This window comes from Vidua chalybeata, chromosome 15, assembly GCF_026979565.1.
Source record: "Vidua chalybeata isolate OUT-0048 chromosome 15, bVidCha1 merged haplotype, whole genome shotgun sequence".
NCBI lineage: Eukaryota > Metazoa > Chordata > Aves > Passeriformes > Viduidae > Vidua > Vidua chalybeata.
The window spans coordinates 4,231,597-4,259,555 of record NC_071544.1 but is presented as its reverse complement, the minus strand read 5'-3'; the positions used below and the strand labels follow the sequence as shown (position 1 = coordinate 4,259,555).

At 40.4% G+C, this 27,959-nt stretch overlaps 1 protein-coding gene across 2 annotated transcripts in view; it reads right to left on the bottom strand.

Moving 5' to 3' along the window:
* The window catches only part of SLIT3 (slit guidance ligand 3), a 472,224-nt gene that overhangs the window by 113,797 nt on the left and 330,468 nt on the right, over nucleotides 1-27,959 (bottom strand). For both annotated transcript variants that reach the window (XM_053956603.1, XM_053956604.1), the window contains exons 12-14: nucleotides 27,047-27,118; nucleotides 15,010-15,153; nucleotides 12,302-12,465 (exon numbers count right to left, since the gene is read on the bottom strand). In XM_053956603.1, coding sequence (XP_053812578.1) covers nucleotides 12,302-12,465; nucleotides 15,010-15,153; nucleotides 27,047-27,118 — 380 coding nt within the window. The remainder of the gene's footprint in view (nucleotides 1-12,301; nucleotides 12,466-15,009; nucleotides 15,154-27,046; nucleotides 27,119-27,959) is intronic.

The following is a 27,959-nucleotide window of genomic DNA, read 5'->3' as shown; positions in this document are numbered from 1 at the left end:
AAATACACCACTGCCCATTTTATGACCACGTACTATTTTTCTGAGAGAAAAAAGACATTTCCTATATCCACTATTATTTTAATTTATATTATGCATTATCTCCACAGGGTGATGCAGCGAAAACAAGCAATTCTACAGGCAATCTAACACTTTGATCCCACAGCCACACTTTGGTTTAGTTTTGTCATTCCAAGTTGGATTATGGGAACACTGACATACAGCTTTGTACCTTAGTACTTCAGTGGTGCTAAATACTTTGCTGGTTTTCGTGCTTATTATAAATTATACATCTAAAGTGCAGCTTTGCTGACAGCACAGCACTTAAAGTATTAGAACCAGTGGGCATTTTAAAGCATTATAAAAAATACAGTCTAAGATTTCCCCCACACCATTATAATTTAAACACTTATCCTTTTAAAAAAAAATCTAACATTTTATTTCCAGTCCTAGGCATTCCAAGCTGGGTAGTCAGAATGTTTGGTTGTTTATGATTCCTTGGAAACAATACCAAAGACAAACAGTTGTCAGAACCAGAGTTTATTAAAACTGCTACAATTACAGTACACATTGAATAACCCACCAACAATCAGTGATCAGAAAGTGTCTTGGAAATCTCCAACTTAACCCTTGAAGAAGCACTACTAAATTTCCTAGTAGAAGCTTTTGTTGAAAAAAATAATCACAAACAACATGAAGTTACATAAGGCAAATATTTATTAAGTAAAATTTTTACTTATAATACAAGATTCACCTTCCCATGGGAAAAAAGGGATGGGTGAGTGGAATTCTTTATGAAGGAGAAAAAGCAGTGTATAATATTGGAGGGTGAAAAATAAGTGTTTGGTTTTCTCTCAAGCTTTCTGGCTGAACAAATAAAGAATTTTATCACACTTTGACTTGGCACCCACTCTCCTGATGGTGAGGCACACAACTTTCCACACTGTAGCAGCTCTAAGAAGTTGATGCTGCCTGGGCATCTGTCCACAGCTACCACCACTGAAACAGGGAAAGGCCTCTCAGCTCAGCAGGAGAGGAAGGGAGCAAACATCATCCTCACACTCTTTGTTCATTCTCTCTCTCTTTTTTAAAATTATTTTTCTTTTTCTTTTTCTTTCTTTTAAACAAGAGTTACTCAGGTAATCACTGAGTCAAAAGTAATCAACAGCCTGTATGTGCTCAGCAAGTACTCAGCCATCTCTTAGCCTGAGAGACAGCAGGAACCACCTGCCAAAGACTAGATAAAATTTAGTATTTGACCTGAGCCTTGAGATCACTTGGACAGGTGGCTGCTCTATTAAGATATTCCCATCTGGGATAGCAATGTGAAGTGCAGCCATCTGCTTGCAGAGCTGTTTAAGCACATATATCCATTCCTCCTGACTGCCAGGCTCTGGGAGAACACAACAGGACTCAGGAAGCACAGCTCACCACCACAGGCACAGAACACTTCTTTTGCACTATAAAATCATCCGAGGAAAGCCACAGAGAAGAGATGCAGGACAGAACAAGACCCGGGAGTCTCTAGCAATTCCCCAAATGAGGAAGAATTAAAGCTTGCTGTAAAAAAAGTAGTCAAGGCAACAGCAAGGCCTGTGTGTAACTGAGGGCAGTTGTAGTTATTTGATTTGTTAGTTACTCTGATAACATTTTTATTTCACAACCAATGTGACACTACTATCAGGTACTGTGATATCTTATTATCATAAAACAAACACATTGTGGCATTTTACAGAACAGCAGCACTGAGATAAAGAACCATCACATTTCCAAGTGCTCAAACATTTGTTGTGCCTTTCTGATACCCACATGGAGAATCAGGCAACAGAGAGAAATACCTTTTTGTTCTCCTCTTCTTTTAAAGCATTGTTTAGAAAACCTGATTTCAGTTTTCAAAACTTAGCTTTGTCCAAAGGATTTAAAAGGAGCTCTGGAGGATCTGTTCTGCTACAAATCAGGCTGTCTCAAAAGTGACCTGACACCTTCATTCTAGAAAATTATCCAGCTGCCTCAAATTTGGCACCAAAAATATGACCATTGACATCAGCTGGTCTAAAACTTGAATGAAAAACCCAGGAATCTCAAAAGTTCTTCATACAACCACGAGATCACATCTCTCACAGAGAATAAAAAAGAAGTGCATTTTTGGGTCATAATTTCATATTGCTAGTGTTAATTTTTATCAGTTAACTACAGATAAAATCTAAGAATCCTGGATGTCCTTCTTTTGACAGCTCCACAATAGAGATGTGACAAATTTGCAAGACAAGGAATTATTTCAAGGTAAGAAAACTTCTGTATGAGACTCTCAAAGTCCTTTATGAATAGGTGTCATTATCTCTGTGTAGGGGGGGAGTTAGGCAGAAGTATTTTGAAGATCTTGCCTAAGCTGTCAAAGCTAAAATGCCCATTTGGATTTGCTGACTCAACATTGCCCTCTGGAATTATTGGATAGTGGTGTTTCCAAACAGGCCATGTCAGCCATGTCATTTTCAATAGAGGAAAAACAATTCTTTGCAGACTCTTCTGAAGTTTTTTTTTTTTTTTTTTTTTTTTTTTTTTTTTTTTTGCATTATATTTGTTCACAATGCAATGCCAGCACACTAAGAGCAGGTCTGAAGTTACAATGAATGACAGGTGTCTTGTTGCAGAAATGGCATCCAAAGTGCATCTTAAGGATTCACTGGACAGCTCAAACAGACAGATGCAGCTTACACTATGCACAAGGTAAGGAGACAAAAGTGATTTTTAATCTCTGTAGGTACGGCTAGAATCACCCTTGAATATTATCAACCAACAGAATGCCTGACTCCTTCATTGTGAGAGCAATTAAACAGATTAATTACTTAGAAATGGTTATTCTGCATGCAAGCCCTGTGGAAAGTCTGTGCAGACATCACTGTGGCTCCCTGGGAGCCTGGTTAGCAACACTTCACCAGTTCCACCGTGCGGAGAGGGAAAGGGAAAGGGAATCTCTCACCTTTTGATGCTTCTGCCCCAGCAGAAGTATCCAGGCATGCCATGCTGCAGGGAGTATGCAGCCTTCCATGGTGCTTGACAGAACCATGTTCCATTTGTATTGTTCTACCACATGGTTAGATCAAGCACAAAGGAAAACCCCATGGACAGCCAGAGTCAGAGTTAGGCAGCGTCAAAGAGAGAGGAGCGTTCAGAGGAAGCAGCATGGAGAAGCACAAGCTGAAGGTTCACGGAGAGCTGCTCTCCACTCCACCCATGCAAAAAGGTGCTGGATACAAGAGGTCATCCTTTATGCTACTGCAGGAACACCCTGGAGCACAATTGGGGTTAGTGAACACGAACAGAGCCCAGGCGAGTTCAGAGACAGAGCTGACACAACAGAAAACACTACCAGAGGAGTGCCCGCTGCTCCTTCCAGAAAGCACGTGCAGCTCCACCACACTGTGAATGCCCAGTCTACACTGCTTTTTATTACTTACTCTCTCCTGGTGTCTCCTTTCAGTAAAAATACCATTTAGGTTTGCTCAATTTATTTAAATGCAACCATAGAAATACCTCAGCTCATATTAATAACAGCAGATTCTGAGCTGATGGCCAAGCTCTGCCCTTAAATGCTCCCCGAGTGCCCTTTGAGCCTGATTTCAGCTCCCAGAGGCCCTTCATGCTGGTGGCACTTACACTGACAATCTGGAATTGCCACTGCTTTTCTTTTCTTCTTTTTTTGGCTTCCTCTGCACTTCCCAGCAGAGTAGCACACACATGCTACTGCAGACACAGGCAGCATTTTGTTATTCTGTTTCTGAGCATATTTGTTGGGTTTTATACATCATTGGCTGATGGAAGCTGAGCGCTCTCTATTTCCGACATCCTGAATTATTTCAAACAGCTTTGTTCTTGTAACTCGTTCCTGCAACTTTGACATATAAAGCAGAACATCCAGTTCAGGCTTGACTGCTCCCACTGGAATAAAGCTCTCACTGACTCCACTGTCTGCAGAGCTGTGCCAGTGGACAGTGATTCTGAAAGTCACATCTCAAACGCTCTTGCAGGATTCCCAGATGAGAGAGGAAGTGGCTGTCCTCTGCAACTGCTCACAGTGTTTTGCTGGACCTCAGTGAAGGTCAGTGCTTGTGCTTTTAAACACAAATCACTTTCCTTAGTAAGGGGTTTGCAGTGCCCAAAGAACAAAGTCAGCACCAAGCAGATTATTCATTACCTACACGGAGAACAATGCAAGTGCTTGAGCAGAGATGACAGATAATACAGCAGGGGTCTGTGCTTCCCCACTTTGCCATGACCCAGCACTGTTATGCAGAAAAGGCAACACTGAATTACTTGGGAACTTCATGAAATAAGCACAGGGTTAACTGAGCCACCCCACACTGTAGGTTGGGTTCAGCAATGAAAGTAAGGCAATTTCATTTTGCAGTCTAAGAAATAAACTGAAATAAACTGAAGCAGTTTTTTAGGGGTACCTAACACAAATCTTCAATCTCCACAAGCTGCCAAACTAGCCAGAGTCTGAACTGATAAAAACATTAGATTAATTTTCTTCTGTGACTCATGCAATGTGGCACAAAACCACATTAATTTTCTCGCCCGATTAATTCAAAGTATGCATAACCCTGGAATCCACACCTCATTTACTTAGAAATTATATCTATAACTAGCATTCTTGCCAATAATTTTGTATGGCTCCAGTGAAGAAGGATGTAGAATCCTATAGCCTTATTCCTACACTGCTTTAATAAAGCAGAAATTCTGGCCTGGGCTCTTCAAACAAATTAATTCACAGTACTCTGTTAAACAATGACAAGTAACAGTTCATATCTTCAAAATACTTTTATATTATATACTGATTTACAGTATTAAGTGGGATATCTGTAATAAAATCAGTAATTTCAGTGTCAATGAACTCTTTCAGTCCTGCTAGAAACAAATGCAATCTGAGCTCTGCAAACACCTTCCTGAGAAACCCCATGAGAATATTTTGAACAAGTCTCTATTCCTTTGCTGCACTAATTAAACACCACTCACAATAACTGCCTAAACTAATCATCAACTGCAATGAACGAGAGGTACCAGCACACAAAGAAATCTGTCCAAATCCTAATTTATGTCCCTAGAATACAGGAGAGCAGTAACACCAGGAAAGCACACTATTTTATAAATTACATTTAAATAAGTTCCATAGGCCTTTGGATGTACATAAGATCATCCTGCATAAATGTCTGCAAAAAAAAAGTTGAAAAATGAAATACATCTCCAGCTATGTGCCAGCTTCCATGAAAACCCCTCCCTTTAGATTCTTTACACACAAGCAGCATTGTTTGGTTTCTCTTGGTGTTCATTCACTTCTTGTAATGCACGTTCTGTTAATCAGTCATTGAACCTGCAGTTTGTAAAGAATTTATACACAGGTCCCATCAGGCTGCAACACCTCAGGGGACTGCTGCACTCTCAGAATAGTCAGATGAAATATTTGTTGTCCAACTGCAGCACCAACACCCTTGCATTGGTTTCAGCTGATGAGCTCTCTTCATGCCAGCACCTCCTCAGTTATTTTCTGTATCCCACTCAAGTGACCATTACACAAACAAAAAGTGCTGCCTTAGCACCTCTGGTGTTGCTTAGCTTAACCTCAACACGTGGAATGGCAACGTCAGAGGAGAGCAAACTTTGTCCCACTTTAATTTTTGAGGTTAAAATGAATCACTCAGCTTTCTAACATAGTAAAGTAAGAGGACAATTCAGATCTCAAGGGAGGAATCTACACAGCCCTGCACTCTGCCTGCATGGGGAATCCAAGATAACTGTGATATTTGGATGCCTAAGTGGTATAGATGCATCTGTGACTCAGGAATCATCCTCCCTCTTCCCAGTGCCTCTTTACTGTAATTGCAAGTAAGGATGCCGGTGGGTAACAAAGCTGTTCAGATATTTTGCTTTTTTGAAGACTACTTCAACTCAAAAATAAAATGAAGCAGAACCTAAAATAAACTTTCTAACTGAAACACGTCAATTTACTTTCTTATTAAGAACCATACTCTGCCAAACAGACCCACCTGTTTTATGTTAAGCTTATGCTTCCTTGAGTGAAATGGTTTCCATTCTTTCCCCCCACTGCAGAACCAGAACCCTTCACCATCGTGTTCTTCACAGGCTAGTGAAGGCTCAGAGTAACTGACACAAATTTTAACACAAAGATCTGAACTGCTATCAAAGATGTGCAGGAAAGGGAGGACTATAATCAGTATCCAGCATATTGTCAAATTAATTTAACAACAGCAACACTTCCACAGTACAAGGGAACCCAGCTCCATTACTATTAGTCATAGCAGTTGTATTGTGTTCTCTAATGACTTCAGCTTCAGGAAGAATTCATGAAAACCAAAGCCCAAATATACTCAGTTTCAGTGTACCATGAAAAATTCATATTCATAATTACAAATTCATATAGCATTTAATCTGCAGGTGATTTATTGGTGTTAAACAACCTTCCATTCAGATAAGAATAATTCCTATGCACCACAAACATATTCTCAGTTTTGGTATATTCAGAGGGCTTCTGAAGGTAGTTCTGCTGAGTCTTTGTGTCTTTCAGGGGAAAAAAGGGGTACAACACACAGAATTTAACTGAATAAAACCAAAACATACAGAAAAGACCCCAAACTAAACCAAACCAAACCATAGACAGAAATCTGAATGAGTTTCTCAAATCATAACCAATGTTTTTTATTAATTTCCCTCACAGCAGGGCAAAGCCATGGTGAGAAAAGTGCTGGAGCTTAGCCTCAGATGAGATTTCCCACTAACATCAGCAGGTCTGGAGCACACAGGGCAAACCCAGAGGCTCTCAGGGTCTGGGGTTTGCTCAGGAGCTTCTGGAGCCCCACACACCATGGGCAGGATCATCACATCCCAAAAACATGTCCCTTAGCACTGCAACAAGGCAGACAGGAGCAGGTGGGTACCTGTGCTTTCCATCAAACAGATAATGCTAAGGGCAGGAGCAGGAGCCCATGGTCTGTAAATGACTATTTGCTTATTAAAAATGAAAGGAATTTACAAGGTTGTCATTTGAGTGATTGGCAAATTACAGGAACAACTGGAGAGTATTTCAATCAGATAAATGATGTAAGATCTGGGTTAAATTCACCCACCTTTCACGACTTTTAAACACTGGTTGAGGAATAGCAATGCATTGCAGCTTTCAGTCTGAGAGCTCAAAAATCTTAAATAGTGTTTACACATGACTAGGAGCAGAGAAGGGGATAACCCCAGGAGTCCAAGGGACATGAAACGTGTGAACTGTCACAGGAAGGGACACAAAGTCCTGACATGCAGCCTGTGCTCCCCTGACTCCATCCATGGCAGTTTTGAGCTTCTAAAGGTGCAACAATGCAGAGAAGAGAGAAGGAAATTTGAGGTGATTACAAGAAACAGCAAGTCTGTTCCAAAGCAGACAGGCAACCTGAGGAAGGTGAGTGTGTACGAAGACAGAGACTGGAAAAGAACATAAAGAATTAGGAGAAAAGCTGCAATTAGTGAGAAGAGGTTTTATCAAATGCCTTAAAAATTATAAGTGAACAAAAAGCAGCTACATTACCATGTAATAATTGAGAATAACATGAGAGAAATTACATTAGCCCTAGATATGCCATTTTTGGACCCAAATGTACCAAAAAGGCTGCCTCTGCTTTGGGATGGGTTAACAAGAAGTAGTGTCCAAAAAGGAGAGAATAATACTGGCAGATGGTTCATTTTCCTCCTCCTGTTCTCCCCTGTCCTTTTCATTGGATAGCACTGTCTGGAACTGAAGTTGCTAATTAAAGGCATTAGACACAATGTATGCAGGAGGAAGCAATAAGACAGGCTCACTTCAGAGTATTTCAAATAGCAATCTTCTTGATAAAAGTCTTATTTCTAAGAATTAGAAGATAAAGAGCTTTTGTGATATGATGTTTGTAGAAACACATTGCTTTGATCATTATCAGAGATAGTTTGTGTCAGTACAGCAGGTGGAACTTTCATCGCTTTTGAAGTGCACAATATACTGAAAATGCAAACATATCACAGGGAGAAATAGATATACAGCTGAATGCAAAGGCAATTCTTTCCAAAAGCTATTTCATACACAGTGTCACACAGCAATCAAGGAACCTGCCAAGTCTTGAAGTGACAATAAGCTACCACAGAGACAACACAATCTGCTCATAGATTCATTTCCCGTACTCCTAAAGCCCAGTGCTGCCTCAGAAAACAAAACTGCTCTGTAGTGAACATAATCAAATGCTTCTGGGCAGGATATTTGTGTTGATCTTTTTCCCCCTTATTCATATTAAGAATGGGAGCCTCCAGTGACCTAAGGCTGCCAAGTGCCATTGGATCCTTAGGTGGTCAGAGTGAGCAGATGTAGCCAAAAAGAAAATGATCATCAGAATTTCTCTGTTGCCACTGAAAATGACAGTATCTCCCTTTTCTAAACAGAAGAGAGAGAGAGAGAGAATTAGTCACAGTCTGTACTTATGATTTCTCTTTCAAGAAAACATCTCAGATTTTTTAGTCTCAGATTGTATAGCTGTGGGGAGACAGTTGGGCAAGGGGGAGATTTGTTATTATTGTGGTGCACTGCACCAAATGGAAAGCAAAAAAATCACAGAAAATAGTATATATTGCAATCTGAAGTTTAAACATATTTGATGGTATAGTCAAAAGCTTTGCTGGTCTCTCAGCCCTGGGCAAAAATATGTCCTGTTCCCTGCTGTTCCTTCATTTCATGCTATAATGCTTCCAATTCTCCTTTTAAAAAGAATTATGTACATTATCTACCTGTTGCACAGAAGCTCCTTCCTATGGCCACTCATAACCTTTGCAGATGTTGCTCCATTGTCATCAGTAAAAGCTCGAGTCATTAGGTTCTGTGAGGAAATAGTATCTGGGGAAAGTGGCTCAGTTGAAAGAACTGATCAACTGAAAAAAGAAAGGAAGTACTTCAGGCTAGATGCTATTGAACAGGATGGTGGGGATCTGCAATGAAAAGTGAAGGAAAGAGTGTGCAGAATGAAGTTTTGTCTTCACAGTTTCATTTAATTATCAAATACAGCTCTATTTAGCCCATCTGTTTCTGTGTCCTCTTGACATTTCCTTCTTGATGCTCCTCTGCCACTTCAGGCTGATGAAACTTCAAATACCTCAGCTTTTCTCCCCCACTCCTGCTAACCACTCCTCTCTTCTAACCTTAGTGAAAAATCACTTCCCTTTCTTCCCTTAATTTACTGAATGGTCACTTTATTTTTTTTCCTCATAAAAGGTCCTATCTCACAGTCCCCTTTATGATCACAGAATCATGGAATGGTTTGGGTTGTAAGGGACCTTAAAGCCCATCCAGTCCCACCCCCTGCCATGGCCAGGAACACCTTCCACCATCCCAGGGTGCTCCAAGCCCCAGTATCCAAACTGGCCTTGGGCACTGCCAGGGATCCAGGGGCAGGCACAGCTGCTCTGGGCACCCTGTGCCAGGGCCTGCCACCCTCCCAGGGAAGAATTTCTCCCCAGTATCTCATCTAAATCAACCATCTTACAGTTTAAAGCCATTTCCCCTTGTCCTATCACTACGTGCCCTTGTCAAAAGGAATGTGGAAGACACGCAGACCACATCAGGACAACTTCAGAATTTTATGACTTTAAAACTGTTCTTTTCCCTGATGGCAATGTATTAAGCTCTCCAGGCTTAGCTACTCCTGGGTGTGATCCTGACACTGCCTGAGTGCCTCTGCTCCCACAGAGCCCAAACTTTCTGTGCATCCTCATCTCTTCTCAAATGTCAAAGACTGTGTGATGATAAAATCCCTCACATTCCCTGTGTTTTCCCCTCAAAAAACATCTTTCTGACCATTGACATGTACTAGATATATTACACAAATGACATGAAAATACCAGGTTCCTGAAAAAAGTACCCTTTGAGAGAGAGATGCACATTTACAAAAGAATTTAAAATGAAAAATTGTTTTCTCATACACTGAGCAGAAGATGTAAAAACTAGAACAGAGAATCCTGAAGAGAGTGAGGACAGGGACAAGTTACTAAGCCTTGCCATCCCAGCAGGATTGTGTCATCCCTGGATGACACAAAGCACTGCCCAATGCTCTAAATGAAGATTCATACCTCATGGACATTTCTGCACAGAGGCGTGCTGTGTTAGATCCTGGGATGAAACACATTCCTCAAAATGAAAACATGGAAAATTCCTGCTAAATGCCAAGCCTGAAGTAGCCATGATTCAAAGGGACAAGTTGAGCAGAACAGGTGCCAAGGATGTCTGGTCCCTGGATTGATTTACAAGCTAAGATTTTCTAAACCATTAGATGTTCCCTGTCTCATGTGAGCAGACAGCAAGTCGAGTTCAATGTATCTCATCACCATCTGGAAACTCTACAGGCAAGGATCTCTTCTCTATTGAGCTTTTGAACAGCATTAGTTTTCATCCAGCTGAAATCTTTGTTCTGAAGCTGTTCAATCCCTGCTCTCCACCTTCATAAGTCAGGTTTATGCTTTTTCCATGTGGTTTTGATATAGATGTAGAGCTGGAGACCCAGGGAAAAACAGCCTAATGCCTCAAGGAAAGGACCCCCAAGATAAGAACTCACACAAAATATTATTCTCAGCATCACCAGGTACTGAGTTCTGCACTGTACCTTCTTAGCTATGACCTCTCCTAAATGGTGTCAGCTGGTGTTTGCCTTCTCCATTCGCCTGTACCTTTGTTCAAAGCATGCATGCACACACATAACATTAATTCCTCTAGCCCATTAATAAAAGCAGAAGAAAATAACAATGGCAAATTGGGTACAGGTTTATACAGATCTGTTTCTGCAGGCTGCTTTCCTGTGTAAGTTATATTTATGCATTTTCATTTCCAGTTTATTTAAATATGAATATTACTGGCTAATTACATTGTTACTATGATGGACACAATCCAAAAACCTAGATAAAATATGTCATAATTTCAGGCCTGATTATAAATGTTGTGGCTTGAATCACAAGGGATTGAAGACCTTAACAAGCCTGCCCAAGAAAAGCTGACTGCAAATGAAGTTATCTTTATTTTCTTTCCCCCATAAAGGGAAGGTTTAGCTCAGCATGTTGCTCACAGAGATGCACAAAGCACAACGGCTGGTTTTGGGCTGCTGCCACTCAGCTTCATGCTGCATCCCCATCTAGAGCCATTCATCTTTTACCACCAGGAACACAATTAATCATGTTGCTTTTCAGAGGAAAAAAAGAAAAATCATAGTAATTTTCATAGAAAACACCGCAAGGTACTCCATCAATAACAGTCATTTTTCTCCTCAGTACACACTAATAGATTTGCTTACTGAAACCTGCTTGTCTTTACAGTATACAAAAATGTAGTAATCCAAAATAGATATAACCAATATAACCAGTAGGAAAACCACATGAAGGAGTAGTTATCTGCTTAGTTGTGCTGCGAAAGGCAAGAAATATCCTTTTAATGACACCTGAACTATAAATAAAAAATAGATAAGATTAAGAAAAAGCTGTTTATGTTACTTCGGAGGTTAATTTCAGGTAGAAACATTTTTCTATTTCATTCACAACACAAAACGTTTGCCTAAATTATTATGCACCTTTTGATTCAAAGCTTGTTGAAACAAAAAATCTTACCAACTTTGATGGCAATTTTAGAAGTTAGTGTGTGTTACTTATGGATGTAAGGAAAATGAGTGTATGAAAGCACATGAATCGATGCCATTCCCTCACCCCAGATTCACTCCCATCCCAGATCAGAAATGCCCACTGCCAGTTGTATGAAAACCTCTCATACTGTTCTCAGCCTTTTAGGTGTGGGAACTAACTTGAGCTCAGCTCTCATTAGGTCAGTAGAAGCTCTGCTTGAATACAATTGACAATCCTGTCAAAATAGAACATTTCTCACATGGATTCACATATATTGTCATTGTTTTGCTTAAATATTTAATAATTTAGTCTTTTTCTATGATTAAACATCACAAGCTTTTATCTTTTTTTTCTTTTTGTTTTTAAGAGGAGACAGCTATAGACCACCGTGGGTTTTTTTCTTTTTTTTTTCTTTCTTTCTTTTTTTTTTTTTTTTTTTAATTTTAACCCATAAGGTAATTGCCTTTCTGTCGAACTAACCGAATTTCCCCAAATTAAATTTCCAAAGATGCTCTCTAATATCCATTACAGCAAACACTGTCCCGCAGATTCGATTAGTGGGCTCTCTGGACCTGCTTATCCCCGGACGGGGAGCGCAGCAGAGGCTGGATAAATGAATTATTACCTGAGCAGCGGAACTTCTTGCTCTTGATCTGGCTGATGCGTTTGTTGGCAAGGCGACGGGGATTGCTGCAGCGAGCGCCGCTCGTCTCGATCGGATTATCCTGCAGGTAATCAGCCAGCCACTTCAGATGGCAGTCGCACACAAATGGGTTCTGAGCTAAATGTCTGCGAGAAGGATGGCATGTTTAATCAGGAGTGACCTGTGACACCGTGCTCCATCACTGGTTTGTTTTTTTTTTTTTTTTTTTTTTTTTTTTTTTTTTTTTTTTTTTTTCACCAACGCCGAAGCTGAAGAGTGGAGTAATTGAATCGGCTCCTGGAAAAAAAAAAAAAAAAAAAAAAAACAAACCAAAAAACCAAACCAAAAAACCCACCCCAGGCCTGGCGGAAGCCGCACGGAGCTGCACGTGAATGGGAGAACTCCGCGAGCGCTCACATTTCGCAGCTCATTAAGCCTGCAGCAAGTCCTCACACAGAGGAAACAAAAATTAAGACAGCAAAGCCCCCTTTAAAGGACGCAGACCTGCTGCTGTCACCCGAGTCCCACGGTTTCTCCTGAGAGCTTGACATGCTGCCTCTTGAGAGAAATGCACCTTACCTGAAGATCATTTTGTATCCTGGCTTGAAAGAAATTTTATCAGCAAGCTCAAAATGTGAATTAGTAAAGCACCTTGGATCTTTGGGCAAAAAGCAGAAGTGGTCCAGAATCTTTTCACAAGAGTGAAATTAATAGTTACACATGCTCGTCATGTGTAATAGTACTTCCTTTGTATGTATTTTTTCCTGAAGCAAAAGGATTTAATTTAAAGACTGAAATGTTTAGGCAAGGTACAAGTGCACTCTATCCTTCACCAGAATTTGCTCAACTCGTTTCCTATGAAATTGGAAATAGGTATTATAGCATTGATTTTAAGTGGACATTTAGACTTTGGTTACAGAAATCTGCTGGAGAATCTCAGAGAGAAAGTGTTTTTCTGTTGCTGTTCTGATTTATTTTGCTTGACAAAGCTGAGCACTATATCAGAAGAGTTTGCCAGGTCTTTCCCAGAGCCACGTTCTAATCTCACTTCAGCTAACTTGCATCAGTCCCTCTGACCTCCAAGGGAGCAGAACTCAGCTCTCCAATAACTGCTAAAGCAGGTTAAGAAAAGACAGATGTTTCAATTTGGTTTGGACAGAGGTATAAGGTTATAGCCACACAAGAACTCACTCTGTTACTGTTTTCCACTTGTAGAAACTTCTTTTCTGTTTGCAGTTATATTTATGAACTGCCACTGAACAAAATAAATGTAAAATACAACAGGGCAATGGCTGTTCAGGACTGGGGAGAGCACACAGAGCAAAAGGGCCTGAGGGAACTCAAGATTCCTGTTGCAGTAGAGCCATTCCTGCTGTGAAAGGTCCAAAGAACAAAGAATCACATAAAGACACAATTTGGGTCTGGTTTTGCAGTTCTAGAAAAACACAGAAGATGTCAATCACTTGGAGTATTACAAATGGGAGCATGAATCAAAACTTTGTGACAAAGTCTCTTGGTGTGAAGCAACAAAGTCCATTCTAAGCAAGAGCCACCAGGAACACCAGCAAAACCCTATGGAAACCAACGGGAGATGTCCACACCTTAGGGCTATAAACATTAAAAAAGCCTGTTGTTTACCTGACAAACCTTACATACCTCTGTAAAAGAACCCTCTCTGTGGCCCCAGTTAATGTGTGTATGTACACAGCAAGCTGCAGCAGCAGAAAGCATGGTAGAGCTGCAGGGGCAGGACTGGGGCTTGTTGTACATGATTATTCCAATGCCTTAATAGTTTGCAGCAATATATACTGGCCAAATATATGTTGGAAATTCAGGTTGTGTTTGCAGCTGCCTGAGGACGTGGCAGAAATTCTGCTGCAAGAAATCAAGTTCATTTGTATACGATTTAAAACATTTATACAACTAATTCAGCCAATGTATTCCCAGTATATAAATATGCATTTGCATATAAAAATTGCAGTATTATAGTGTGTGTGTGCATAGATACTGCAGTATGTGTATATATATATATATATATATATATAACACCCATACATATTTTAATACTGGAATATGAGGCTGCCAACTCCAGCTCTGAAGGAGTACTATTTACCTTATTATCTTATTACTCACAGCTTTAGGATGAGACCTTCTTCTACAAAATATTGAATCATTTCTGTATTTTTGCTTCTGATGCCTATTCTAATGCCTCCAAATTCAAAATTGTTTAGTGGATTTTCTTAATGGATCAAATAATACAACATATCATTCCCCTTCAGTGGAATGTCAGCTGAAATGTGGTTACAGAAGTCACGAACTGCACAGCAGGACTCAGACCCAGGCAGGAGAGATGCCAACTCATTGGCTCATTAAAAACTGTTAGGCAATGATCCTAATAGAATGTGCTGTTCATATCTTATCCAGAGTCAAATGCACACATTATCTCCCCAACAAACAGCCTGAGCTTCACACAGCTCTGACATTTCTGTCACTAAGGGCAGGCTGTGTCGATCCTGCCCTTGCTGAACTGATGCAACACTTCTTCTTGCTCCTTTTCTCTCAGTGAGGAAAGGAGGGGCTGTAGCACACGGATGTCTCTTCCAAATTGTCTTAATGTCAGATGCAAAGACAGGAAACGTTTTTGGTGAGGAAAGAGAGAGCAGTCACTTATGCTATGCCTGCATACTCACAGAGTCTGGATCGATCGCAGAGGTGCAAAGAGCCCCTTGCTGATGGTCTGCAGTTTGTTGTCATAAAGAGATAACAGTTTGAGATTATGCAGACCTTGGAACGTGTTTACCCTCAGGCAGTTGATCTTGTTGGCATTGAGAAGCCTGAAAACAGAGAAAAGGTTTAGAATTCATTAATCTTTTAATAATCAAATAAAGATAGACTGGACTTTGGGGTTAAATCTAAAAAAATATATTAACCTAGTCACCAAAGCTAAACCACATGTAAAGGCTTCGCTTGCCTGTTTCATTTAAAAGGTGAGAAACTCACAGTGAACAGGAGTGCTCTCATAGCTGGGGAATATACAGACGTATAACAGTGCTAGCCATCTTAAAATACTTACAAGCTAGGGGCTGTGGGGGTTATATGCCTAGCCCTCTCCCAATTTACTCAAACTTCTACACAAATATTTAAGGGAGCCTTCAGCTTAATATACACAGGAATAAAAATTACTCCCCCTCTTGCTATTCCATGTACACACAGCCCACAATGAGAAGAACCCTTATTTTTCAATTTTCTCTACCAGCAGCTGTCTTAAGTCTAACTGAAATTCTGAGAGTTTGAAATAATTTGATAAGGAGTGTAGGGTTAGTGAGTTAGGAGTTATGAGTGCAGTGTAGGTTAATTTGATAACAGAAGATTAAAAAGATGTTTCTCCTGAGAGAAAAAAAAAAGAGGGAAGTGTAAGGTCTGGGCTAAAACCTACTGAAAGGAAACCCAGTTCACACCCAAGGACAGCCAGGTAGGGGCCCAGGCAGCCACAGGAACTGCGTCCTCAGTCCCTGTCCTTAGAGGTTTTCAAAGTGACACCAAATAAAGCCATGAGCAACCTGCCTGACCTGATAAAGTGGCTCTGCTTTAGGCAAGGGCTCCTCAGACTATTGTTATGTGATCACTCAAGGTCCCTTCCAGCCTCTACTGTCCCACAGTTCTATGAATTCCAGTCACACCAGAGACCTGTGCAGCTGTGGAAAAGCAGCACAAAGGCAATTTAAATACTATTTAAAAAAACCCATATTTTACAACTACACAGCAACCAGCTGGTGGGATTGATCAGTTCAGCAAGAAAATCTTGGACAGTGTTTGTGCAAGTTTTCTTAGCTCATCCATCCAGAGTTCTGCCCCATGTAATAAGTATATACAAACCCAACAACAAGCTGCATCTCCTGCTGAGACAATCAAACACAAGAACACTCAATTTGTCACTGTCATCTGCATAGGTGGTATCCTGCACTTAGAAGGGAAATAAGCAGGAAATTACCTATTCTTAGCAAAGTGAAAATCCACATCTTTTGACTACTACCAAGAACTACTGAGAAAAATGGTAAACTGCAAACAGTATATGTTGTTAACTCAGTTCTCTTGAGCACAAAATTCTTCCCTTGTCAATGAATTTAAAGAACTAAATATTGCACCTATGTGGCTCTCTGTGAGGCAGCACACTAATAGGAAAACAGAAGACAAATATGTTTATAGGCAAAAAGGAAAATATATCCTCTATTCCTCAGCGAGCAACTGCATCATTTTAAAGACACCTCTAACAGCACAGGGAGCTTCCATTCTCAACAAACTGCACAGACACCACTAAAGACAGCAGGGCAGCCACTCAGGAAGAAATATAAACTTGCTAGCTGCATGTGATGCTTTTCTTTTCTCCAAAAAATAATTCAGAAGATATTTCCTCTGCCTTTACACTCCTGCAACCTTTGGAACATCACAAGCTCATTGCAGTTCTGTGCTCCCACTGTTGTTTTGGCAGAGCCTCGTTGCTGCAGCCAAAAGTTACAGTGTTTGTGATACGCAGGAGATGAAGGCAGACTTGGGCAGCATGGAGAACTCCAGGAGAGGAGTTTGGAATGCTTTGGAATGAGATGGCTCCAAAGGAGAACTCCCCTTCCCAGCCTGCAGGAAAGTCAGTATCGATTTACCCGAATTTCCTCCTTTATATGTTGTGGAAAATGAAGTTTGACATTAGTTAAGACAAAATCCCATAGAAGGCAATGATGGATAAATGAGGTAACATTTCTGCATGAACTAATAGCTGAAACAATTTTATGAAATCATAAGCAGCACTAGTATGACCCCTCTGGAATCTGTATTTCCATGACACCTAATCCACACTCCTGTTGGCTCCCCCAAAAGTAAAAGGGTAATTTTCCCACTGGGCTACAGGAACAGCTCCTCCTCCTTCACTCCAACAGCAAATGCCATCTCCTCCTGCCTGCTTCCTAGAGCCATTTGTAAAGCACAGCAAAGCAATCTCCTCCTCTCAGATCTCACACATCATGCATTTCTCTTTCCAGCTTGTAGAGTATCTGATCCATAAAGAACGGCTTAACAAGGTAGTAGGAGGCAGAACCAGGTATTGAATGTTGAACAGTATCCCTAGACATGCTCTTAGGCATTACAAATCCTTTGGTTTCTACCCCCTGTCCTTTTGCACTGGTGCCACCCCGATTTTAGGGAATGCACACCAGCTTGGTTTGGCTGCTCCTGTTCCATGACAGAGGCTTGGCACCTGAGCTATCCAGGAACAAAACTGAAAACAAGTATGTACTTCAATTTATTTTGCTAAGTGCTAATTTTTTTTTCCAGTATTATAGTAATGGTTTATGTTGCAAGCAGTACTTGTAACAAGGTATAAAGCAAAAATGAAAACAATCTCAGCAATAAGAGAATTTACAACTGAACTACAATTGTATTTCCACATGTGGGCAACCAGTATGTCTTCCTGGGATGCCTCAGAAGTGCACAGCAGAGCTGCTCTGGGCAGATGCTGTTCCCTCCTGTGCAAAGATCAGGCACAAAGTCTACATTACTGATCCATCCCACTGAAAAAACCCTCTGAGCAAAAGTGACGTGCAACTGCAGTGAATACACTGGATTCAGATTCATTCTCCCATTAGTTTCAACAAAACATGAATAAACCCCATGCTGGAGAATAGAATTTACAATGTGACAAGGTGCCTGGCATGAATTTTTGATGACTATATTCATGGTGATATAATCTGTGACATTTATTTAGAGCCAAACACTGAAAATGAGAGCAACTGATCCTCTCTACAGCCACAAATACAGAGGCACACGCTCTTCTTTAAGCATCAGAGTAATTTGGAACAGAAAAGTGCTTGTGCAGACTGTTTAGAAGTGGGAATTCAGGTCCTAAACAGCTTTTCTGGGGTGACAACACCTATTCTGTGTGTCACAGATAGTCTGCTCAACAGGAATACAGGTGTGGCCATATGAGGTGGATGGTGAGATACATTACTGACTTATTGCTGCTCAGAATCAGTGAGAAACAGGGGGGAGAAAAGAAACTGAGGAAGCAGAATACATCATCCCTAAAAATTTTTCCCTCCTGCTTACTGTGAGTTAGATGATGACTTTTGGCCAGAATCATTCAGATTCATATTCCTTTCAAAACTTTCAGTTATTTTAAAATATCTGCTATGAATATTCCCCTCTGTAAATTTCAGTTCTTTATTTAACCTTTCCTCATTATCCAGCTCCACTAATGGCATCTAATTTTTAATTAAGTACACAAGGCAGGCCTCACATGGAGTTAAAAGTGGTTTTAAGAGGTTTTTTAAACTAACACAAAGGCAGATGACAAAAGCATATTCCAGGAAGCAGAATCTTCCTTGAGCACTGAACCAGGCCATAAAACATACTAAGGGTTCCTTTATTGGACTTACACCAAAAGAAGGAACAACATTAAAAGAGGAGCTCTATTTTAGCAGGAATTACATGGTATTTATTTTTGCAGCAATTCATGGTGAAAGTAAATTCCACTAATTCTCCTATTTTGTTATCAGCTTGATTAGATGATATTTACACAGCCTCCAGATGTGGGGCACCATTCAAAAGGAGGTAAAATATTCAAGTAGAAATAAAACCGCCTGCTACCCAGAGGGATGATGGATTATTAACTCAAGTCTCCATTTCCATCCCTCAGGATATGTCAAAAAACATGAAGAAACCTCTACAAGCCTTGGACCACCACAGAATAAGGGAGAATGGTTAAAAACCTTGTGGTTTGCACCCCATTGAAACAACCAGCTGAGCAGAGCACTATTGCAATTCCATGAACACATTTCCTGAAAAAAATGGATTTGTCCACACACATTGTAATAATAACGTGTTTCAGCTAAGCCCTTGAAAAGAATTTGCACTGAATTGGCTCTGTAATTGTATCAGCTGCCCATAAGCACCATCTGCATAATTAAGATGGTCCCATAATTGAATTATATGCCCAAGCACAGCTTCAAGTGATTAACATTTAAATAACATTCTGAACTCCAAACCCAAAATGACTGAAAAAATTGTTTTTTAAGAGCAAATGGGAATGTTTATATGGCTTTTACCCTTAGCCATATTTGTATTTTTATCTCAGTGAGGTCAAGTAACCAAACTATCAGGAAATAACCACAAAACTTGGAGAATCAACAGCAGCCTGGCAACCTTACACGTGCTGGGGACTGCAGGCTGGCCTCTGGTGCTCCAGGATAGAGCAGGAATCATCCCAAATACATGAATGAGCCTAAAGGAAAGTGTCAGGGAGAAAAGCTGCACCGAGGCACTGAAAAGCTTCTCTTCCTTTTTCACCAGCTTTGTGTTTTGACAGCAACGACAACACGATGAGAATGAAAATGTTTGGCATCCCATGAACTGGCTGGCACATCCCACATGCCAGACTCCACTGGGGAAAATGAGAATTCACCAGAAAAAAACAGATGTAAGAGGCACAGGAGACTTGTAAGGGAGAGGAGAGCTGGGTAACAGTTTTGCCTGGGTAACAGCAGAATACAAATTGAACAGGCATGACCTTTAGAGAATATCAATAGTTGCAGGCTTCACCTACATTCAGAGGCACTATAAGGCAGCAAAAAAAAGAATTCTGAGCAGAAAGCTTTCCTTAGAATAAACAATACCTGCTACAAGAAGTTAAAAAAAAATATCATGTGTTTTTCAGAATTTTCTCCTGAAATTTTTAGGGAATCAAGTGTCATCCTTGATTTAACACACTTTTTCACAGGAGAACAGCTGAAGTGTCAATACAGCAATATCTTGTCAAGCACTTGGCCATCCCAGCAGCCAATAATAAGCAACATCTAAAGACAGAATGGTGCCCCTGCCTAGTTATTGGCAAAATAATTATATTAAGTTTCAGGAACATTTTAAGATGGCCTGGACTGTCAGGGAGCATTTTGATTGTCTCTCGCTGTGTTGAGATATTTAAACATCTACTAAAATTTACATTTTCTAATGTGATGACTGACCACTGAAGAGTCTGTCAGTGCTTCAGTTGATAATAACCAGCATGAAATCATCGTCATGCTTGCTTAACCAGCTTCAAGTGTTTCTCCATGTTCAGGAAACGGATGATGGTGATGACAAATTTATTCACAGTAAATTAAAATGGAAAAGCCACAAGTTGATAATGAGTCAAGAAGGAAGTACAGAGCACAGTCTGACAGTCCTGTTTTGGTGGGAATTTAGAAAGAGATTTCAGAAATTCCTTTTCTGTTCCAAAAGTCTCCAGCTCTGGTTGAACACCACCCACAAAACAATCCTGTGGTACTTTTGTTACTACCTGGAGAATTATAAACAAGTGTTGTCACAGCACCCAGACTTCTGCTACTGGAAATTCAACAGTGTCTAACTTCTGCCTGCAGGTAAGATCACAGCTGATTCGAGATGACCACATGATAATTCAGATGCACAGGGGAACAAACACATTTTCACAGATTTCAGGGCTAGCAGAGTTAGGTTTGTGTGTAATAACAATGAGGAGAGCTGCTGTCAGGAGAGTCCAGCTCGGAGCACTGGCGTCAGAGGGCTGCTGGCTCACACTGACGTAGGGATGAGCAGTTGCTTGGGAAGCTGCATGCAGCCAGGCTACACGAGTGACACAGGAAAGGCAGATGCTGCTGCACTCTTCCATTAGGGCTTGACTGTAATTGTATTTCTGAGTCTGGCAGATGCTGCTTCCTCACTTCTAACAGTGGCTATTGAGTTTAGTAACATTATCACAATAGCAACCTAAATGCAGAAATAGGATGGAAAAAAAGCTTGAGGTAAATGGCTGGAAAGCAACTCTAAAGCTATTAAACAGGTCTGTGCAGACAGCATTCTGACCTGGACTGGAAGGATGAGGGTGGCATAGTCTCTATGCTGTAGCCAGAAATATTCTGAGTAAGCAAGAGGAAAGCTCATATGCCATTTTGCTAAGAATTTAGGCTCACGGATCCCAGAAATGACATAGGTTGCATAGGACCTCCAGGTCATCTGGTCTGAAACCCACTCAAAGCATGACTCATTCATGCACAGTTAATGCAGATCGCCAGATCACAGGGTAATTCAGAATTCCAGGAAGCTCCAGTGGTTTCTTGTCCTGATAGGCTGCCAAAACAGGATGAGCTACAAGGTCAGATTGGGTTACCTTGAGCTTAATCCATTCTGGATAAAGTCTGGTCTTTAAAACCTTGAAGGACAGAGGATGCACAGCTTTCTGGGCAGCCTACTCCAGCCACCTGACATCATTGTGAAAATGTTTTCCCCTTACATCAGTCACAAGGACTCTTTCTTTTACTGCCTGTTGTCTATTCTCCATGGGAAAAATTAAGAACTCCAGAGAATAAGACATTATACATCACTTAAAGCCCAGATCACCATGGGGAAGAGAAGAGACTATTTATTAAAGACTTCTAAATGGAAAACTGTACTTTCTTTATTCTGACATTTCTGTGCTGTTTACATAGCTGGTTAATATATTTATGTATACAACAGTGCAATGTATACAATGCCAAATATTGGAATTGATGTACATTCTGTTGTTTTGAAATACTCTGTATGAGTTTGTACATAACAGAACTCTCTTTGAGATTCTATCAAGCCCCAAAAGTACACAATAAATAATTGGTAGATCCTTCTTCAGTACTGGCATTCAATTTAGAATTACAAATCAACACAAGCACTTCAAACTTGGCAAATCCACCATGAAGATACTTTTCAAGCAACCTCACCAGAAAAGAGCTGGGGATACCAAGTATCTGCCTTATTTATCACAGAAAAAACAGAATAAAAAATCAAATTACCAAAAAAAAAAAAAAAAAAAAAAAAGAATCACTCAAATTAAAATTTGACCATTTGAATTTTGGGAAGGCTGATGATAGAAATTTCTGAAAGTATACACATGCCTTGTCACTTCATAGAAGTCTATTTTAGGGTCAGCTGAAGTTGTAAATATTATACCTAGTTCCAGTTTGAACCCAGGTTAGATGAGTGATAATTTGTCACCACTTTTGACATCACTTTATCTGTCAATATGTCAAAGTCCAGGCACCAATATGATTGTTGGTCCTTTCCAACTGCAGCGTTGAGCTTTCCCTAATGACCAGATATTAGGTGAAGGAGGAGAAGGCTGTCAGTTTCTGGCTTCATTTTTTGAGAGAGAAACACAACAAGCCTCTAATTTTAATATATAGGTACCACAGGAGTAGATCTCCTGATGTTTAGCAACATCAAAACAGAGCCCACTATGGGGATTTTTCTTGCTCAGTAAAACATGGGGATCACAAGCAGAAGATTTAGGATCATCACTCCTGAGCGCTTGTATGATTAGTAACTATGCAAAGTAAATTTCCTCAAGGAAAAGGATTTATTGAAAACTGATACTTGCCAGACATTTGAAAAATGAGACTTCATCCCTCATATTATTCTGCTCTGCAGCCTCTTTAAACAGCAGAGATTTTATGCTAGCTCCTTGCTCCAGGAAGCAGAGCACGGCGACGCGCACGGCGAACGGCTGCGATAAAAGGCTCCCAGAATGTTTGTTTTAATCTGCTTGCAGGGAGGGAAGTGTGCTACTTAGACGTGACAAATGCTGGCTCACAAACTCGGTGCCTGTGGTGATGCCTTGTGAAGGCTGACCTAGAACAGAGACTAGACGGAGCTAAAGAATAAAGTAGGGATTTATTAGGAGACCTCAATGGATCCACCTTGGGCAGCACAACCCAAAAAAATGACCACAAAAAATGGACAAGCAGTCATGGGGTCTCTCACTTTTATAAGTTCTGCTCCATTTGCATATTGGAGTTCATTGTCCAATTCCAGCTCCAGCCCATGCAGTCCCATCCTTCTTGTTTTCTCTCTCCAGCCCACGTTGTTTGTGCTCTTGGGCCCGAGATTTGGATCAGTTGTCCTTGGTCCCCAGCTGGAGAAGGAATTGTTTTGTCTCCCTGCTCTGTGAAGAGAGCTCACCATCCCCTAATATGAAGCCCAGACCCACACACTAAAGCAGCACAGAATCTGGAAAATATAAAAGCTAAAACCTGAGGCATCAGTGGCTGCTGTGGGGTTTATCTGTCCCAGGGCTGGCCCGAGGGAAGGAGCTGCAGGGTCGGGCTGTGCCCCCCCAGCAGAGACTGGCAGCACCTTGGCAAGCTCAGGAGCTCCTGTAAGAGCCTGTCCACATTCCAGGGGAACTGAAGGACAGGTGAGCAGGACGTTTAAATGTCTTCCAGTTTCTAGAAAGCCCAAGCTCAGTTGAAGGTCTTCTGGACTAACCATCCACAGCTAATGGTAACTTCCACCTTAAGCTGAAGCCTTTGCCATTCTTTTGGTATTTAAATGCAAGAAATGAAAACAATTAAATTGATTAATAGCTTGAATTCATCCCCCAATAAAATGAAAGTTTTCATTCACAGTATTGAAAAAAACCCACAAAAGCTAAAAAAACAGTTATCCCTTTCTGGAAAACAACATAGATATCTCAAACCCAAATTGACCTAAAATTCCCAGAAGGCACTTGATACAACCTGCTGAAAAGAAGAAAGTATGAAGATAGGGTACAGTAGCTACAAAGCTTTCTATCATCCTCTCCTCTGGCACCTTCAAACAGGATAAGGAAAACTACATGGTCCAAGAAAAGCTTCTCCACAGAACAGATGTGTAGCTGGACTTGAAGAATGATTTTTGCTGCTCTGTTGGTTACTATTGCATACTTAAGAAACACATAAGATTTGTGAAATCAGCAATTTAACAAAAAATCCAATTGCAATTATTTTTGTGGGTAATTTTAACTATTTAAGGCGGTTACTTATAATGAAAACTTCAGAAACAACATTTTGAATTAAACCCATAGGGTTTAAAAAAAGCCCAACAAAACCACACCCTAATCCCTCAAAAAAAATCCTCCAAACCCTTATTATCTAACCATGCCTAGTTATTTTCTTGCCAAAGATAATATCATACTGGCTTACGACCTCTGCCTTATAGGGCAGAAATGTGGAATGCTGATGCCAGCCAGGTGGTCTAAAACTTGTTCTGAATTCATTTCCCCTACACCAAAGCCAAACAGGACACTTGAAGATGTGGCCATGCCTGAGATGAGAACCCCTCTATCCAGCTCTGGGGTTCCTGACACCAGTGGTACTGTCTGAAGGTGCCAGGCCCTTACAGAGGGCAATTCAGCCAGAATACAGAATAATCCTGGCCTATACTGTGACAGTATATTTAAACTGAAGAACAATTACATGTCTGATAAACTCTGATGAGTTCTATCCAAAACAATTAATAACAATATTATCTGTTCTGAACTTTCATACTGATTATTTTTTCCTTTTAAATAATATATGTTCTTTCTAAATAATAGTTTTTCCTTCTAAACGATACAGGACCCACAAGGACTCCCTTTTTCTCATTGTGTCCTGCTTTATCATAAAGCCAGTACATTTTCTAAACTGCTCCTGCTCCAGCTCAGGAAATCAGACAGGCTACCAGGATACCTTAATCAGAGTGTTCTTATCAGAGTGTCTCCAGACTAATAAGAAGAAATCCAATCTAGTGCCCATGGAACACTAAATTAGATCTAATCATAGGGCACTCTTCCAATTCTTCAACAGCAGGTCTAAGACCAACAAATGCCATTTATTTTTTTTTTTAGTAGCCCTTAAAATACTATAAGCAATCCCAGAACAGCTGCTTCAAAGCCACAATCCAAAAAGCTGCAGACATTTGTTTGCATTTAAAACATGATCATTCAATGCTCTCCTTGCCAAAAGATACTTTACATACAAACACTGGAAAGCTCCCGGGTCATGATATTTTGGGAATCCCAAAACAGGGCAACCTACTTACATTGTCTCAGCTTGAGAATGTTTAAATAGTTGAATCACAACACCTTCCAGTGGTTCCTTGGCACAGATTTTGCTTCCTTAACAACAAGGCATCACTTGAGCCAATTCTGACTAAAAACAATTGTATCTTGTCTTAAATACGCACTTCACTGAAGGCCTGCTCTACATGCACGCTAGGACTGTTCTACAAAGGAGTTAAAAATTGCTTAATGCCTTATGCAGAAGTTCTAGACCCATATTTTTATAGGACATGGCGATCCATGTGTTGAGTGATTTTCTTATTTATATTTTCCTCCTGGGAAGGATTCTATCTGTAAAGTGGCCTGGATTAGACAGAACAAGTCTTGAAGAGTATCACTTCAAAGTTGCAACTGTAAAGTATTTGTGTTGGGGAGGTGTTTAATCTCAGATTTTTTAAAATACATTTTTTTTTCTCAAAGTAGGATGAGTCCCAGTCCCTCTGTACTTTCATAATTATTGTCCTCACACCTGGGAAACCACCCCCAAAATTTCTCTTACTGCCCAGGCACAGAAACACTGAAGTACCAGAAAACTTGTGAGGTTTGGGGCAGGAGAGAGGAAAGGAGCTGCCAGAAAAGGTGCATAGGGTGAGGATAAAGTGATGGGCAGCTCCCCACTGCCCCAGCTCAGGGACCGTCACAGCCAAACCAAAGGGGCTCTTGCTTGCCCTGCTCTGGAACAGGGTGGTCCATGTCTGCAATTAAGGTCTTATGGATAAATTACACATCTGAGTTGTCCTTCACTTAGCAGAGAGAGTCATTTCAGTGACTTCATTTTACTCGTTTGGCTTTGCTCATGAGTGCTGATCTAAATGTAAGCTTACTTTGATATCCCATATAAGGGCAGCAAAGGCTGCAATCACAGTGACACATCCAGTGGCAATGACAATCTTGGGGAAATTCATTGCTGGCTACAAAAGGATTGTCAGAAAGGTTTCAAGTGGCATGTCTAAAAGCTACTCCATATTCTATATTAAATATGATTGACTGTTCGGGGGGGAGGGCTGTATGTGACATAATCCAGAACTGACTCACTTTTGATACCTCACCTTTATTTTCGGAGTGCACCATCCATGATGGTAATGAGAACATTTGGAATACACATTAAACTCACTTCCTGCTGCTCCCTCTACTGACTGGCTGAAGATTCCCTTCCCTTTGAAGAAGTTAGGTTACCAATGTGATCATGGAGACAAGAGTGAGTGAAATTTGCAATTTCACATTTCGCTTAGGAAATCTTTTCTGCTCCATTAATACGTAATAAATATCTCTCTATATATCTTACCCTGATGATGACTGCAAGTTAAATCACACTTGGCATAAAATATTTTAAATAACAATATATTGTAAAATCATTTCTCTTGCAACTAAGCCCCATCTGACACCATAAGAACGTGGAACTGAGCACGAGCTGCAGCAGTCAGAGCTCTCACGTTGCCCTTTCACTTGCCCCAGCAGGTTCTTGCAGCACAGAAGCCCTCAAGGATCCAGACATTGAACCACAAGTGCTAAATGTGTAAAAACAATCAGATGGCATCCCCACCCACGCATCAGCCAGTGACCAAATTTCCTTTCTTGGACTGAGTCTCTCATTTCCTCCCCACACTTAAATCCTCCGTGTCTATTATCCATTATACACACTGTGCTATAAAACTGTTGACACCTTCTTTTTTTAGTTTTTTCAGCCCTCGCCTCCCTCTTGCCTGACACAGAAACAACAGACCAGCACATCCCAGTGAGCTTTCAGTGGAAAAGGTGGTTCTATTAATGCCAAAAGCTGAAAGAACAGTAAATCTAGCTAGTCAGTAAAATAAAGAAGAGGAAGGGATCATACTCACAGCAGCTGCAGAGACACAAGATCATCAAAAAGGCCCTGGGGAATCTCCGTGATCTTGTTTCCATAGAGCACTCTGAAAGATTCAGGAAGACAAAATAAATCTTAAATAAGAGCCCAGTTTAGTGTCCTCCCACATCTCTGCATTATCATCTTTATTGATCATGGTGCACCATGCCCAGGATCTGTGGGCATTTCATTTAACCACTGATCTCATTTTCTTTTCAGAGAGCACATGGCATTAAATGAGTCGTTATGATTCAGGCTTCATCTGGTGTTGGAAGGCATTTTTAATGTAGAAACTGGACATCATCCAAAAACTGTATCTGAAATATTTTTCATTCTGTTAAAGGATTTTTTTCCATCCTTTTAAAAAATATTTTAGCCACTGAAAGGCACATTGTCTGATGCAAAAACCTAGAATTCTGCTCAGTAATACTGAATTTAAAAGCCAGAGAGCACAAGCTGGTTGTCGATAAAATTTCATATAACTGAGTCTCTTAAGATACAGTAATTGGCATGAAATGTGACACAGGCATCATTGGATAAAATATTATGGCTTTACCAGCTGCTGTTACCATTTCAATGAACTAATATAAAGAAATTTATCTCGAACTGGAAATAGACATATATTTCAGGAACTCAAAAATTATTTAGGCATAGCGTAGTTATAAAAATCAGTAAAGCTTTAATAACAAAAATGAGAGTCACTGTGTATATTTAATCAACCATAAATATATGACCTGATAACCACGATTCAGTTTTAACATTAAAAATATGTCATTTTTAATGGAAAAATGCACATATATTATCCTTAGAAATTGAATGAAGGGGAAAGAGAGACAGAAGCACCATTATGCTGAGCTGTGTTACCCAGTGATCAGAGCAAAATCATGTATGACAGGAACACCAGGAAT